The sequence below is a fragment of the Megalobrama amblycephala genome, linkage group LG1, assembly GCF_018812025.1.
Source record: "Megalobrama amblycephala isolate DHTTF-2021 linkage group LG1, ASM1881202v1, whole genome shotgun sequence".
In the NCBI taxonomy this organism is placed as follows: domain Eukaryota; kingdom Metazoa; phylum Chordata; class Actinopteri; order Cypriniformes; family Xenocyprididae; genus Megalobrama; species Megalobrama amblycephala.
In genome coordinates, this window is record NC_063044.1 from 44,922,069 (window position 1) to 44,938,073 (window position 16,005).

At 39.2% G+C, this 16,005-nt stretch overlaps 1 protein-coding gene across 4 annotated transcripts; it reads left to right on the forward strand.

Annotated features, from left to right (window-relative positions):
* Window positions 1-455: 455 nt before the first annotated feature.
* On the forward strand, window positions 456-15,748 carry rbbp6 (retinoblastoma binding protein 6). 4 transcript variants are annotated; one of them, XM_048195307.1, is made up of 17 exons: window positions 456-1,481; window positions 1,900-1,999; window positions 3,825-3,858; window positions 7,025-7,066; window positions 8,258-8,346; window positions 8,430-8,526; window positions 8,684-8,826; window positions 8,930-9,102; window positions 9,174-9,277; window positions 9,379-9,749; window positions 9,861-9,936; window positions 10,512-10,572; window positions 10,691-10,745; window positions 10,832-11,200; window positions 11,475-11,597; window positions 11,691-13,562; window positions 13,653-15,748. In XM_048195307.1, exons 1-17 carry the CDS (start codon window positions 1,316-1,318, stop codon window positions 15,124-15,126), a joined length of 5,349 nt encoding a protein of 1,782 aa, XP_048051264.1. In that variant the 5' UTR covers window positions 456-1,315; the 3' UTR covers window positions 15,127-15,748. The 4 variants fall into 4 exon arrangements, with proteins under 4 accessions (XP_048051264.1, XP_048051283.1, XP_048051272.1 ...); XM_048195326.1 differs by having other exon boundaries at window positions 11,499-11,597; XM_048195315.1 differs by having other exon boundaries at window positions 8,687-8,826.
* Window positions 15,749-16,005: the final 257 nt, after the last annotated feature.

A 16,005-nucleotide genomic window follows, 5' to 3' on the forward strand; every position in this document is an offset into this window, starting at 1 on the left:
TCATTTTACTTTTTAAACACTATTGGTGTCCACTACAGAGGACATAGCATAACATATGAATAAAATATAATGTTATTTTTTCATTTGTTTCTTATGCTCTAAACAATATAATGACGTGAAAAAATACTAAATTCAAAAATCTTTTTTCTTTTTTCTGGGTCTCAGGAGACGCTATATATGAGGCTTTTTTGGCCAATTTTACCCATTTTAGCTGACTTCACCCTAAATGAACATTTATTCAAAGTGTAACTTTTGTAAGGTGCAGAACAAGCATAGACTGTAAAAAAGAAACATGGTGCAGAACTAGACGTTTGACACGTTTCTCATGTTTCTGTGATTTGTGTAAAGTTTTTATTTTTTGTTTAGTGTTCTCAAACATTATTGTTGACTTTCCGCAATTGGTAGTCTCTGCGCAAGCGCAGTCGTGGCCCCTCCCAGTAACGTTTTTATTCTTTGCCCCTGCGGTTTCTGCGGAAACCCCCTCGAATGCGTGGAGTCGTTGGGTTGTTTTCCAAATCGCATGTAGTACGTACAACCAATCTGTGATTTAAAAACACCTATGTGGTCACCAGGGTTGACGACGGGGCGACTGGATTACCGCGGCAGTATTTCGATAAAAGGAGGACCATTTTGTTTTAGCGTTTTGTAATGGTTTTGCTGTACTAGTCTTTTGTTTTGTTTTTTTTTGTATGTGTGATGGACGCCATTTTAGGTCGATCACACCAGAGCTGCTAGCACATTGTTTCAGGCCTTGCTTCAAACTACGTCGGTTTGTGTTTTGTTGAAATTTGGACTACATCGAACAAACATTTCGGAGGAACTTTGATGCGGACACTTGGGCGACATATTTGGCAGGACTCTACACGTTCACCCATACGGACACCGTTTGAACTCTATATTTCTTTATCAGAGTTGGACCTTACGGACAGCTCACGGCTAACCGCCATATGGTCCTGGGACATTGCGAAACCGCAGGAGCATTTCTGGCTTGTGCTGGGAAATTCCGTGGACTAGAAGTCACTTGCGTCTTTAAGATTGCGTGTTGCACTTGATCACTATCTCTTTGAACACTTGATATTTTGAATTCGCAGTTATTCACTTGAGGCTAAATCCACACGACACCCCCTTAGTGGTGACTCTTGATTAAAGAGAGTGTTGAGATGAGCAAATATGGCTATTATTATTATTCTTAAACTGTTAAGCTGATAAACTGACATTGAATAAGGTTGATCGGTGGGAGAGCCCACGCGATCGTGCGAATTGTAGTTGAGTTTGGTTGTGTGTGGTGGTATCTGACCACAAGGATTGTTTAAACATGTCTTGTGTCCATTACAAGTTTTCTTCTAAACTTAACTACGACACGGTCACCTTCGATGGCCTTCACATCACGCTTAGTGATTTGAAACGCCAGATTATGGGGCGAGAAAAGCTGAAGGCCGCGGATTGCGACCTACAAATCACCAACGCTCAAACTAAAGAAGGTAAGTCGGGCAAATGAGTTGTTTATACGTGCTCTTTACTTGTAGTTTAAAGCAACTGCAAGTAATGTTTACGTGGTGTGATAGATAGAGTACATATATAATATTTGTATCGGAAAATGTGTAAAAGCTCAAAGCTAATGTTTTCCTTGCTAACGTAAAACGGCCAACACCGTTGTCGTTATATCATTTAAATGTCGAGTTCTTATGTTTGTGAAATCAGCTCTTAAGCATATTATGGTGGTGTTTTTATGAATATTAATTACATTCACACGTAGATGTTGTCCATACACTTGTGCAGTGTGGACTCCATTTTGTGGACGTGTTTACGACGCGTGCTTTCGTTTCCGGTCCGTGACAAATGAATAGAAAAATGTGGCATGTTGATTAATGATTGTGTCGTCCTTGTCTTTGTTTACAGAGTACACTGATGATGGAGCCCTCATCCCCAAAAACTCGTCTGTCATCATCAGACGAATCCCTATTGGAGGGCTTAAGTCGACAAGCAAAACATATGTCATGTAAGTACATTAACACTTTAATTTGCTTTTGACATCTGCAGTGTTTTATATTGTCTTGTTTTGTGAGTATGTTCTCAAAGCAGAAACTTTAGGTCTGATTTGATTTAAACAAAACAAACAAACATGATTAACCCCCTGAACTAAAATTGTCATTTGCCTAAAATCCCTGTTGAAAAAAACAGCATATGCTGGTTAGGTATGTTTTGAAGCATGGCAGCCAGTTTGAGCTGGTTTATGCTGATCAAGTGCTGGTCCTAATCAACTAGCTCCAGCTCAGGGCCTGTTTAAAGGGTTAGTTCACCCAAAAATGAAAATTATCATTTATTTCTCACCCTCATGTTGTTCCACATCCATAAGACCGTGAGGCCAGTGAGGCCTGCATAGCCAGCAATGACATTTCCTCTCTCAAGATCCATTAATGTACTAAAAACATATTTAAATCAGTTCATGTGAGTACAGTGGTTCAATATTAATATTATAAAGCGACGAGAATATTTGTGGTGCACCAAAAAAAAAAAAAAAACGACTTGTATAGTGATGGCCGATTTCAAAACACTGCTTCATGAAGCTTCAGAGCATAATGAATCAGTGTGTCGAATCTGCTGTTCGGAGCACCAAAGTCACATGATTGATTCAATACGCTGTCAATCATGATTCGATACCTTGATTCATAATGCTCCGAAGCTTCATGAAGCAGTGTTTTGAAATCGGCCATCACTATATAAGTCGTTATTTATTTTTTGGCACACCAAAAATATTCTCGTCGCTTTATAATATTAATATTGAACCACTGTACTCACATGAACTGATTTAAATATGTTTTTAGTACATTAATGGATCTTGAGAGAGGAAATGTCATTGCTGGCTATGCAGGCCTCACTGAGCCATTGGATTTCAACTAAAATATCTCAATTTGTGTTCTGAAGATGAACGAAGGTCTTACAGGTGTGGAACGGCATGAGGGTGAGTAATAAATGACAGAATTTTCATTTTTGGGTGAACTAACCCTTTAAACCTGGGGCCTGTTTCATAAAACACGTTTACCAAATAAGCTAGGTTTATTTCAGTCAGTCTGATTATTTTGAACTAAAACAGACTTAATGAAATAAACCTGGATTATTTGGTAAACTTGTTTTATGAAATGGGCCCTAGCTCAAGGACCAGCTTGGACCAGCTTAAACCAGCTGCCATGCATTAAAACATACCTAACCAGCATATCGTTAGCCTCATAGCATAATTGCCTAAGTCATTTTTTGGCCAAATTTTGATATCTGCCTTTGAAATATGATCTGGGCAATTATGCTATGAGGCTAACGATATGCTGATTTTTTTTCAACAGGAATTGCTCAAATATTAATCCAAACTCATAAGATGTTATTCGCTAAGAATATTACCTTGCACTGAAGATGTCAATTTATTCACACTTCTGCATGTTCAAACCTAATGTGCTGGAAACTGTGAAAATCTTGGCATTTTTGAGCCACTTGTCAAACCTGCCGCAAACTGTGTATTTTCCTTGCATGAAAAAGAGCAATTGTGAATATTTGAACTCTTCTTTAAATGTATTGATATATTAAAAAAAAACCATGGCTGAATTCAGGGTGATTGGGACAGTTTTTGTCATTGAGATAACTGGGGGAAAGTTTTTTTTTTTTTTTTTTTTTTAAGCCTTAGCAGAGAGTAATTGGCAACTTACGACTGAAATGCACCTCATTTTAGTTGAGCAGTTTGAATGTGGCTTTGCAGTAAATGTTCAAGAATCATCAGTGTTAAGTTAATTTAATTGGAAGTTAACCTTTCGTTTTGTTTTGTTTTTGTTTTGCAGCGATCGATCTGAACCAAGTGGATCTTCAAAAGCAGTATGTAAAAACACCTCATTTCCTTGTCTCATTACACACATTTTCAAACTCCTCAGCAGTTGCTTTGTCTTGAAATAATTTAGGTATTTTCTCATGCTCCTCAATGTTGTCTTTGAAATCTGTTTGAAGATAACAAAGTATGTTGAGCTTAATGTTTATATTGTGTGATTCACTAAAGCTGTTGCATTGATTTTCATGTTTTTATACAATTTTCAGTGTGTACAGAAGTCTGTGCGCATGCTAATACACTGTTTCACATTGAATAAGCCATCTACAAATATGAATTCTGTTGTACAGTGTAGTGTAAGATCATATTGATCTATATAATTCTTGAACATGGCCAGTGTTCAGTTTGTTTGTCGTTAAAGTGACACATCTGTAAAAAGCTGTGTTTTTTTGTTTGTTTGTTTTGAAATAAAAAAAATGCATTGTGTTATTTATTAATTTCACCTTGTATCATACAGCTTCAGTGTCTGACTACTCATGTTTACTCAGTTGGTATTATATGGCACAATAGTTTAATTTAGTTGTGTAGATGTATGAATGAGTGAGTGTGTGTGTGTGTGTGAGAGAGAGACTTGAGACTAAGTTTTTATCAAAGTGTATTACCTAAAGCATAATGAGCCTTGCCTTGGATTAACTGACAAGGTGAATCGTGTATTTTTTTTTTTTTTTACTAGCGATTTGTTCTTGACTGGACTCAGTGTTCAGGAAACTGGCTCTTGGCATTTAAAGGATAATCAAACAAGCCTTATGCAGTTTTAATATAATTTTCATACATGGAAAACAAATTACATTTAGTAGAGCAACTTGATTTAGATTCCCTTCTCTAGTTAAAACTGTATGCTAAATTCTCTGTGAATTGTCATTCTAATTTACATTTATCTTAATTTTTTGAATTTCTTTAAGAGAGCCAATTGTTTGCAGAAATTAAACATTGTACTACTGCAAATATACAGTTGCTTGACTATAATATGTGACTGGAATAATTCATTCCAATTTTAAAAGTAAATATTTGAACACATTTTTTAATAGTCATACCGACGAGGTGTTCTCTTACCCTTTGTAAAATTACATTTTCTTGTAGTTTATTGCTTTATTTTACAAAAGCTGTTGGGAAATGGAAGGAAAAAAAACAACACATTTGGGTGAAATTCCAGACCAGCGGTTTATTCAACAATTGTACAGTTGTATAAATACAATTGTCTTATTTTGGTATTTATAGTGAGATTTTGTTTTTATTGGTGATCGGAAAAAGTCGGTATGAATGAGAGGGTGATTTTTGGGCACAAATTTTGTAATTACAGATTGTTTCAGCTAGTGTTTGTGTCATTCTGACATGGCAAATTGTGCTAAAGTTATTCTAACAAAACTAAACCTTTTTTTTTTTTCACACCTTTTTTTTTTTTGAACATTGTACTTTAATGCCAAACAGAAATCTGCTTATTCAAACTTGAATCATGTGACTTGTACTTTTTTCCATATTTTATGTCTTATTTCTAATGTTTGCAGAACAGCTACTGGGCCAGTTGCATAAACTTAGCCACTGTTAAGACAGTGTCTTAAGAACTAGTTTGACCAACTTGCAGTTAACCAAGGGGTGATCCATCTTTTTCAATTCCACTTAGACCAACCAACCTTTTTATGTAATTGACTTTAAAAAAAAATAATAAAAAATTAGGACCGGTCTTGAAGAAAAGACTAGTCTAAGCAGTTTATGCAACTGGCCACTGTGACAGATGAACATATACTATGCAATAATGCTATACCATTTTTTTTCTTTGTTAGCACTTGTAGTTTGCTTCTCTCCCATGTACTTATGTGATGTTGAGACCCAAACTAGCTATAAAAGCGGTGACCCGCTACAAGGCACATTATGTAGGACACTTATTTACAAAAGTACCTAATTCCAGTGAACAGTTTTAAATACGCATTTCATATCCTATATGGCCTGTTGTATTATAGTTATATTTTCTATATGAATAAATTGCATTTTCTTTATGACTTACTGTACAATAAAACTTAAGTGTTTAACTCCCTCACATCTTCTTAAGGCCCTGTGTGTTCACTTTCCATAGGGTTTTTTGATGAGTTACATCTTTCTTAGATTTCAAGTAAATGGTACAGGCTGTGAAACAGCTATGAAAGCTATACATTTTTTTAGTTTACAGTGATTCAAAGCTCATTGGTAATGACTAGGGTTGTCAAACGTACCGGTACTACCAGTACCAGTCAGTAAAGGAAAAAAAGTTGACTGTACCAGCATTTCTCCAGTACCGGTAGTACAGAATACTGGGTATATTCAGTACCCACTGATACACACTACTTTCAAACACTCTCGTTCATGTTTGTTTGAGCACTCTGGGCATCAAAGGTTTCTATTTACAATGTGTTTTTACAAGCGTTGCGTCACAATCATATCTGCTGAGCACGTGAACACTCTGGCCTGTCAGAGGTACTAGTCAGTAAGTTAGTCAGAATCCGCTTAACCTATGAAAGCTCACAGAGTTTGGTTTTGTTCAACAGGATTTGCGACTCACATCATTGTAACCAACAAAGTGTAAACATGATGTGAAACATAGTTTTATTGTACGATTAAGACAGCTTTTATTGCAGAGAGTGCAGAATTCAGTGAGCTTGTGCATTCCGAGATTATTATACAGGGCTCTTCCCTTGCTTTCTATTTATTACCCATTCACCATCTGAATACAAGTTTAGTTTTTCATGCTGCCAAGTAACTTCAAAGTCTCTGGATTGACAACCATGTTTAAATGCGTGATTGAATCCGAAACTACAATGATTGACCGTGATAACCAATGGATGAGACCAGATGGGACAAAATTTTCAAAGTACTTAATTCAACTGAGAACCGCAACATTTCTGGTATTGGTACTGAACTACTGAAATTTTGGTACCGTGACAACCCTAGTGATGAACTTATTCAAGATAAAATATATAATGTTCCGTTAACTGTGGTGTAAACACTTTTAAACATTTCATGCGTTTCCATTAGGATTTGGTTGTTATATTACTAATTTTGTTTTTATATAGTGTTAACTTTGAAGACTTTCATTTGTCCAATTTCTCTCTATTGGGCATGATAGATTTGTGCCTTGTCATAGTGGTGAACCCCTCTTTGTTTTAATGTTTTCTTTCCTGATGGCAGATTGATGATTCTTCTTCCATTTCACTGGCCCTGCTTTCAAAGGTATTTTAAACTCTGTAACTACTTGATATACTCTGCTCTACTGTATCTAACTTCAGTGTTTTGGATTTGGCAAGCCATAATGTAAACACATATATATATATATATATATATATATATATATATATATATATATATATATATATATATATATATATATATATATATTTTTTTTTTTTTTTGTCAAAAATATTGTGGTTTGTCACATCCAGATTATGTGTGCATAGAATGTTAAGTGAAATTGGTTGTGTAATACTCAATATGTGAAATTGTATGTTTTGCATTAGCCAGAAACTTGCTTATCAGTAGTAATATTGATAATTTTGTATTATGCTACATATCAGTAATTACATTAATTTAAATTTTAAACAAAAGATTTATATTTAGAATTATTGATGGTATGTGCTCATTGTCTGTGATAATTGTATAATTGTGTTGATACTTGTGTGAAAGCCTGGTCCTGTAAAAAGTGAGCCAATTGTTTTTTATCAGTGTGGATTACTGTTTAAGCCTCTTGCCCACATTACACTAATTGCAGGTGTTTTTTTTTTTTTAAATTGAAAAAATGAAGCACTCTGAAATCCTGCTCTGGATTTTTTAAAATTCCCTGGACTTTTTTGTAGAGCAATATGAGCAGTCTACACAAAACTATTTTTCTTTATACTGGACTTTAAAGACCCCAGCCGCATTTACTCTATATGGATAATGGTTAATTGTCTTTATTCTTCATATGATGTCATAATATTTAACAATATAGTGTAATTTTGGTACAATTGGAAATTTGAATTTCATTTTGGTTCTGTGTATGTGTCTTAGGCCATGACTGCGTTGCATGCGCTAATGTGAAATCTACTGTTCTTCTGACACATTACAATAAAACTAAATGAATGGAGAAAAGTCTCTTAGACAACGGGCAATGCACGTATGTAGTTGGTATCAAGCCTTGTATGAGTCTTTTATTAGTTTTTTTATGCTCTCTTGCTATGGTTAATATAAAATGCGTGTTGTCCCTTTGTTTCTCATTTTAAGGCCTGAGGTGGTACTCATTCTTTACGTTTTAGTATTTTTAAAGATCACACACTGATAGAGGCAAGAAGCTGCTGCTTACAGGACAAGGTTTCAGCAAATCTCTGGGCTCGATTGAACATTCCAACATTGATTTTATTTGTGAAAACATTATTACCTGTTAAACAGACAGCCAATCTTGCTGAAACAAATGCATCAGAGGAAGACAAAATAAAAGCAATGATGTCTCAGTCCAACCATGACTATGACCCTATCCAGTAAGTATGCAAAATTCAAGACATTGACTTTTTATTTAAAATTGCTCTCAGCCTCGATTCTAACATGAATCTCTATTCATTAGTTATGCAAAGAAGCTTGTTGGTCCACCTCCACCAAACTACACATGCTTTCGTTGTGGAAAAACTGGACATTATATCAGAAACTGCCCAACAAATGGGGTAATTGGGTTTTCATTACCACAGCTGCTTTAACATTCCAATTGTTTTGAACTTGGTGATGCTTACTATAACAGTTAGCTTGTGTAAGCATTTTTACCATTGGGATGCTCATTTAGTCAGAGAAGAAATTTAACCTTGCAAATCAACTGTGCGTTAGCAGGATCGAAGTTTTGAAGCTCCTCAACGAATAAAGAAAAGCACAGGAATTCCTCGGAGTTTCATGGTCGAGGTTGATGATCCAAACAGAAAAGGAGTCATGTTGACCAACAGTGGAATATATGCCATTCCTACTATTGATGCGTGAGTAGGAATTTTTTCAGTTCCGCCATAATTATGCAAAGCCATCAGAGTAGTGTCCTTAATGTGTCAGTTTAGTTAATCATATTGTGCTTGCTTTGTTTAGTGAGGCCTATGCCATTGGGAAAAAAGAGAAGCCACCATTCTTGCCCCAAAATCAGTCTTCATCTTCAGAGGAAGAAGATCCTGTACCTGATGAGCTGCTGTGTTTGATCTGCAAGGATCTTATGACAGATGCTGTGGTTATACCCTGCTGTGGAAATAGCTATTGTGATGAGTGTAAGTGTCTGTACAAACAGATGTCAGAAAGTGTTTTTAACTGTTAAAAGCTTACAGTCTTTTGGCCACAGGTATTCGAACATGTTTGCTGGAGTCTGACGAACATGTTTGCCCAACCTGCAAACAATCGGATGTATCTCCTGATGCTTTGATCGCGAACAAATTCTTGCGCCAAGTAAGAAATCCCTATCGTAATCATATTTCGTTGTTGTTAAACACCCATATTTGCTTCTAACTTAATAGAACATTAACACAACCTTTTCTTTGGAACCTCAGGCAGTGAATAATTTTAGGAATGAAACAGGATATACCAAGAGGATTCGAAAAGCTGCAGCTGCTGCTCAAGTATCTGCACAAGGAGCCCCAACTCAGGCTTCTGCCCAGCGGCCACCTTTGAGACTGGCAACCTCACGCCAGCAGGACCCTCTTATGGCCAATGTTCCAAGCTCAACAGCTGATAGCACCCCTCCCCAAAGTACACCTGCTGCACCTTTATCACCTGTTAGCACTCATCAGCCCTCCAGTACCCCACCTTCTTCTAGCAGCTCAACTGTACACAGCAGCACTGCACCTGCAGAATCAAACTATAGCCCTGTGGTGAACTCTCCTCAGCACTCTACAAAGCAGGATGACCCTCCTTCATCTAAGTAAATAATTTTCTAACCCTTCAGAGGATCCACTGGTTGTGTAAAACATAAGGTACCGGACTTGAGTTTGTCTGTGGAGTTAAGGTTTTTGTTTTTTTTTTTTTCCTCCAGGGAACCAGAGGTCTCGGCATCTACTGTTGTGCCTTCATCAGAGCCTTCTGTCCTGACAACTTCAGCTTTTTCAAAGGTATTACCTTTTTACAGTATTTTAAGTTTGAAGTTAGCTAAAATAAGAGAATTACATAGACCATATTACATGAGCAAGAGTAGCTCCGTTAAGACTAAAATATTTAGTAACTGACATTTTTGCCACAATTTGACCAAGCCCCCCCCCCCAGATAAAAATTGTTGACTTACCATAAAATAGACTTATTTTTTTATTTATTGCTCATGGCTTTGCGAACCTACATCGGCATCCAAACACGGCTCACCGTAATTTGTATAAAGACGGAGATTACAATCGAGCTGCTATTAGCTCGATTAGCTGCTATTTCAAAAATGGCGGTCACAAGTTTCTTGTTGGTCACGGTAACCCCGCCCCCAGCCCCTGACGCAAGCGGTTCTTACTTCTAGCCCAGCAATGTTTTGGTGCTACTTACGAACCACTTTTCCTGGTTCGGAGCTGGTGCTTTGTGTGTCGAAAGACAAAGAACTGATTTGAAACTTGGCTCTGGCTCCGAACCAGCACTCAAACGGCCTTGGTGGAAAAGGGGTACATGAGTATGATTTAGTGATCCCTCCCTCTCTATTTGTGTTGCCTAGGGATTCCATGTCCCAGTACTTGGGAAGCCGAATATGCCTCAGCACCACATGCACAGACCAGGTAAGATAAAATCAGTTTCTGATTTTAATCAATTTTTATTAATCAATTTAATAATTTATTTTTGGTTTTATTTTTTCCATAAACTTTTAATATTTACTTCTTTTTTCTTCCTTTTTAGGACAGCCAAGGACTAGTGGACCAAGGCCAACTGGAAACCGTCCTGCATGGGATCCGTAAGTATCAAAGAGTGTAATCTTTAAATAATTCATTTTTATCCAAAAAATATGAGTACTTGACTACTGTCTATTTATCCTATCAGGTCCACGAATAGAGGGAGAGCTCCTAGTGAGCGACCACCAAGAACACAGCCTCCACCAGTGCAAAATCTTCCACCTGTAGTCCCTCCAGTGTATGCGCCTCCTGGTCTATTTCCTCCTCCACCACACCCTATGCCTCAGCCACCTGGTGTTGTTCCTCAGCAGTATCCTATACAGTATCCTCCAGGACAGCAGCCTCCCCCTCCCTTCAACATTCCACCACCTGTATTTCCACCTGTCCCACCTGTGACGGCTCCGTGGGTGCCTCCTGGTGCCCAGCCACCTATAGCCAACCCAATCCCTTCTATGCCAGCAGCACCTTTTCTGTCTAAGGAGGAGTTTTACCGCCAGCAGCGTAGACTGAAGGAAGAGTACGTAGAGAACACGATATATATTAAAGTTACATTTATTTAGTGTAATGGTTATTTGGCTCATTCCTCATATGTATAGATGAAAATTGTTATATATGGTTGTTTTGATTGTAGCATCATGATTTATGTGTCTTTGAGTTACCTTTAAATTAAATCTAGATTGTGTGAAGTATTGTGTGGATTCTTCCACTCTTACTCCTCAATAATGCGTGTTGTAATGAATAACCAAGTTTTAACTGCAAAGTTTTGTTTCCTTCCTGTCTTTGATAAATAGTTCCCAATGTCGATTCGTTACCAGGGAGAAGAAGTCCAAACTTGAAGAGTTTACCAATGACTTTGCCAAAGAGCTTTTGGAGTACAGAAAGATCCAGAAGGAGAGAAGGCGATCTTACTCTAGGTTAGGAAAAATACAGTTCCACCTGCAAGCTGTCATTTTTGATAGGAAATGTTTGGCATCAACTAAAAATCCTAATTTATCTTTCTTTTTCAGATCAAAATCTCCATACAGGGGTTCCTCCTACAGTGGTTCATCTTATTCCTATTCAAAATCTCGCTCTCGGTCCAGATCACCACGCTCCTACTCTCGATCACTATCCCGATCTCGGTCAAGATCCCGCTCACGCTCTCGTTCCCGATCACGCTCCTACTCTCGCTCACCATACCCCCGCCGGGGCCGAGGTCGAAGCCGTAGCTATCGTTCCAGGTCACGCACTCCTACTTACCATCGCTCCCACAGTAGATCTCCATCGTTTAGGGGTCGGGAGATGAGTGGAATGGGAAGTGGAATCTATCGTTCCCGCTCCAGATCCCCAGTGTATAGAAATCACAGTCCCAGCAAGAAACTCCCACCACCTTCTCAAATGGAGGGTGAGCGCAAATACACAGGGAGGTACAGAGAACCCCCTCCTTATGATGCTAAGGCTTATTATGGCCGAAACGTTGACCAGAGTGACCCCTATGAGAGAGAGCGATACAGAGAGTGGGAAAGAGAGTACAGGGAGTGGTACGACAAATACCTTAAGAGTTATAACAACCCACCAAGTGGTCAAATGAGAGGCCGTGGTCCAAGCGGCAGAGATCCCTATACCCCTGAGCGTTTTGCTCCTCCCCGACCAAGAGAAAACTCCCCCTATGGCAGGGGACGTCGAGAGGATTACCCACCGCCACCTCAGAGCCACAGTGTTCCTCCGAGAGGCAGAGTTGCTATGACATACCAAGAGAAGTGTGCTGAGAAGTATGGCCACCTTCATGCCAATACCACTGGAGCTGGGAGAGGGCTTAACAAAGAGTCTTTGAAACCTATCAAGGACAGAGAACCAAGTGGCAGCACCGCTACAGATCCCAAGTCTCTGAAACATAAGAAACATCGCAAAAAGAAGAGAGATGATGGTGACCTCTTCAGCCACTCTGACTCTATGGATGAATCCAGGAAAGATGATCGTAAAGGCGACTCCATGCTGATGAATTCAAGCCGTGATGATGCCACACCTGTCAGGGATGAGCCCATGGATAGTGCTGCAGTGCCCTATAAGAGTACCCCTGAAAAGGAGAAGAAAGAGAGGACTAAAAGCAAAGCTGACAAAGGTAAACGAAGGTCTGAATCCAGTGGGCAAAAGAAGGAAGCATCAGGAAAGATGTCAAAGCCTACTAGAGAGAAGGATTCCGATGCACCTCGAGAGAAGGTGGCTCCCGCTGAACCAGCCATAAAGAGAGTCAAAGACGAACCATCCCTCAAATCTGAACTAAGTAAACCTCAGTCTTCAGAGTCCAAACTCATGCTCCCACGCAAGTTGATGCAGTCTAGGCCCATCAAACACCACCAGGAGCTGAAGTCCATCAAAGATGAGCTCAAAAGCAAGAAGGAATTGGTGAAAGACCTTCCAAAGCAAGACAAAGTTCCTGACAAAGATGGGAAGGTCCCCAAAAAAGAGCCAGAGAAGCCTGTGAAAACTGAAGAGAAGATGCCCACAAAGGCAGTTGATACCAAACTGGATAAAAAGAAACGGAAAGATGACAAGCCTTCTTTGAAAGACCTGGATGTCCCTCCGTTAAAAATAGCAAAAATGGAAGTTGACATGGCCAAAAGCTCTCCAAAACCTAAACCCAGACTGGAGAGCGAAAGGCCAGTTGAGAAGGAGAAAGTAGCTATTCCATCTCTGATGGATATTAAGCCAGAGCCTGTAAGAAAGATTAAAATCAACAGGGAAATTGGCAAGAGAATATCTAGCATTGATCGGCCAGTTTCGGCTGAGGACTCTGCTCACGCCACTGGAAAGAGCAGGCTGGATAAGTCTAGAGGAAAATTGAGGAGGAAGGTGCATGTTTCCGACGGGTCAGGATCCTTATTGGTTGATTACACCAGGTGAGAGAATTAAAATTTTAAAGTTCTTGGCAACTCTTAATTTCTTTTAATCTGTACCATCAATTTATTCATATTTGTTGTGTTTGGCAGCACCAGCTCCACAGGAGGAAGCCCCATCAAAAAGCATGAGGAGAAGCTTGACTTAAAGAAGACTGTGATAAAGACTCTGGAGGAATACACCAATGACAGCTCCACCCCTGCTGAGGACGAAATCGTCATGATACAAGTGCCCCGTTCCAAGTGGGAAAAGGAGGACTATGAATCTGAGGACGATGATTCTAAGGTTGCCGCTAGAACAGACAGTATCAACACATCCAGCTCTGCTCCTTCAGGGGAAAACGCTGCTGCAAAATCAACTGACAAGGAGTCTCCTCATGCTGACAAAGCTCCGACTGTCTCCAAAGAGGCAGATGTCAAACCTGCCAAGGACTCCACGTCATGTGATAAGGAGAAAGATTCTGAAAAGGACAAAGACAGAGAACGAGAGCGAGAACGGGACCGAGGGAAAGAAAGAGACCGCAGCAGCACTGCAGATCGTGATATAACTGATAAAAGGAAACCTAGTGTACCTAATCAGGAGAGAGAGCGTGCACAGGAGAAAGGCAGTGACCATAGCAGTGAACGGAGCTCTTCTTCCCAGTTATCTAGAGACAGGCAAGCTGACAGGCCTGAACCAACCTCTAGAAAGCCAGTAGGTAGAGAGACAACGACAGGCCTTGCCAGTAGGAAACCAGAGCATAGAGATGATGCAAGAGACCACGTAGGCACAAGATCAAAAGATGAGAGAAGTCCAATCAGGAGGAGAGTATCGCCCTCAAGGGTAAAGGACTTGCACACAGACTCTGGGAGAAAAACACCACAGGAGTCGAATAGGAGCCCAAGTCCAAGTAGGAATAAGAGAGCATCATCGCAGAATGCCCCAGAGCCAAAACGAACTGGCCTAGAGGATCACAAAGGAGACTGGCCATGCAGTAAGGACAGCCAGGGTTCTAGGCATTCTGATGTGCGTCCTATAAAGGACCGGGAGCACAGGACTCCTCATAGAGCTTTGACTCCAGAGCCTAGGTCTGATGCAGAGAAAGGTGGCATACATGGTGACCACATCAAAATCCCATCGGTGCGCGCCACAAGACTGTCATCAGATTTAACACGGGAAACCGATGAGGCTGCGTTTGTCCCTGACTACAGCGAAAGTGACAGCGAGACCTCGGACATTGAGAGCAAAATGGAGCAGAGAGGACGAGAGAGGGACAGCAGTGGCAGCCAGAGTCCAAGCCCCTCTGGAAGCCATGGACACAGCAGCAGCCCCAGCTCTCCAGGCAGTCAGGACAGCAAAAAGAAGAAAAAGGACAAAAAGGAGAAGAAGGAAAAGAAGAAACACAAGAAGCACAAAAAACACAAAAAGCATAAGAAACATACAAGTAATGAGTCTGAATCAGAGCTCAAAGGACAGAAACACAAACATAAGAAAAAAAAGTCCAAAAAGAGCAAGGACAAAGACAAAGATGACAAGGAAAAAGAAGAAAGTGAAAGAGATGAACATAAGGCAAAAGTATCCATTTAATTCATTTATAGGTTCAAACATTGATTTAATTTACTCATCTATAAGAAGCATTGAAAAAAAATATTGTTCTGCAGAAAAGTTTAAGTACTGGTTCAGCTTTCATTTTTACTGCTATTTCCCATTGGTTAACAACATGCTTTTTTTGTGTGTCTGACAACGCTAACCTCTCCCATCAATGCAAGAGAATAGCTACTTGAATGATAAAGGTTATTTGGGTTCTGAATTTTCATGAATATTTTGGTTCTCATTTAAAACTGTTGCAGATTCTCATTACATCATGGTTTTGCATTAAGACCGTTGTAGAGGAAGCACTTTAGAAATGTGAATGTGATTGCAGATTTGCGAAATTTGCAGAGTTGCAAAAGCCCTTTTGTACCTCGTCTCTTGTATGTTTAAGTTGGAGAGAAGCATATCATTATGACAGTATGAAAATATTGTTACAGAGGTAACAGGAGAGTGGTATCTAGGCATTGGGGCAGACTGATTTACAAATGTTTTTGCACTGTGAATATTTCCTCTACTCTTTCATTTTATTTTACTTCACCTTCACAAGAGTAATTTAAATCATCTGCTGAAATGGAATTGTAAATGTTTTGAGGGTAATAAATTTTTTCAGCAAATATAATGGTCTCTCATTCTGTTTATTTTCATGCCTTGGTAATAAAGATTTCCTAGGAACCACATTACACTATTTCCATTAGACTATCCTGCATTACAGTTTTGGATAAATACGGTAATAAAAATAAATAAAAAATCCATTAAAGTAACTACAAATGAGCATGTAAAGCAAATTAAAAAAAAAAAAAAAACATATCCTGTGAAGCATGACCCCGCCCCATGCGATGTTCTCACCTTTTTTCCCCCTTACCTGTTTGCATC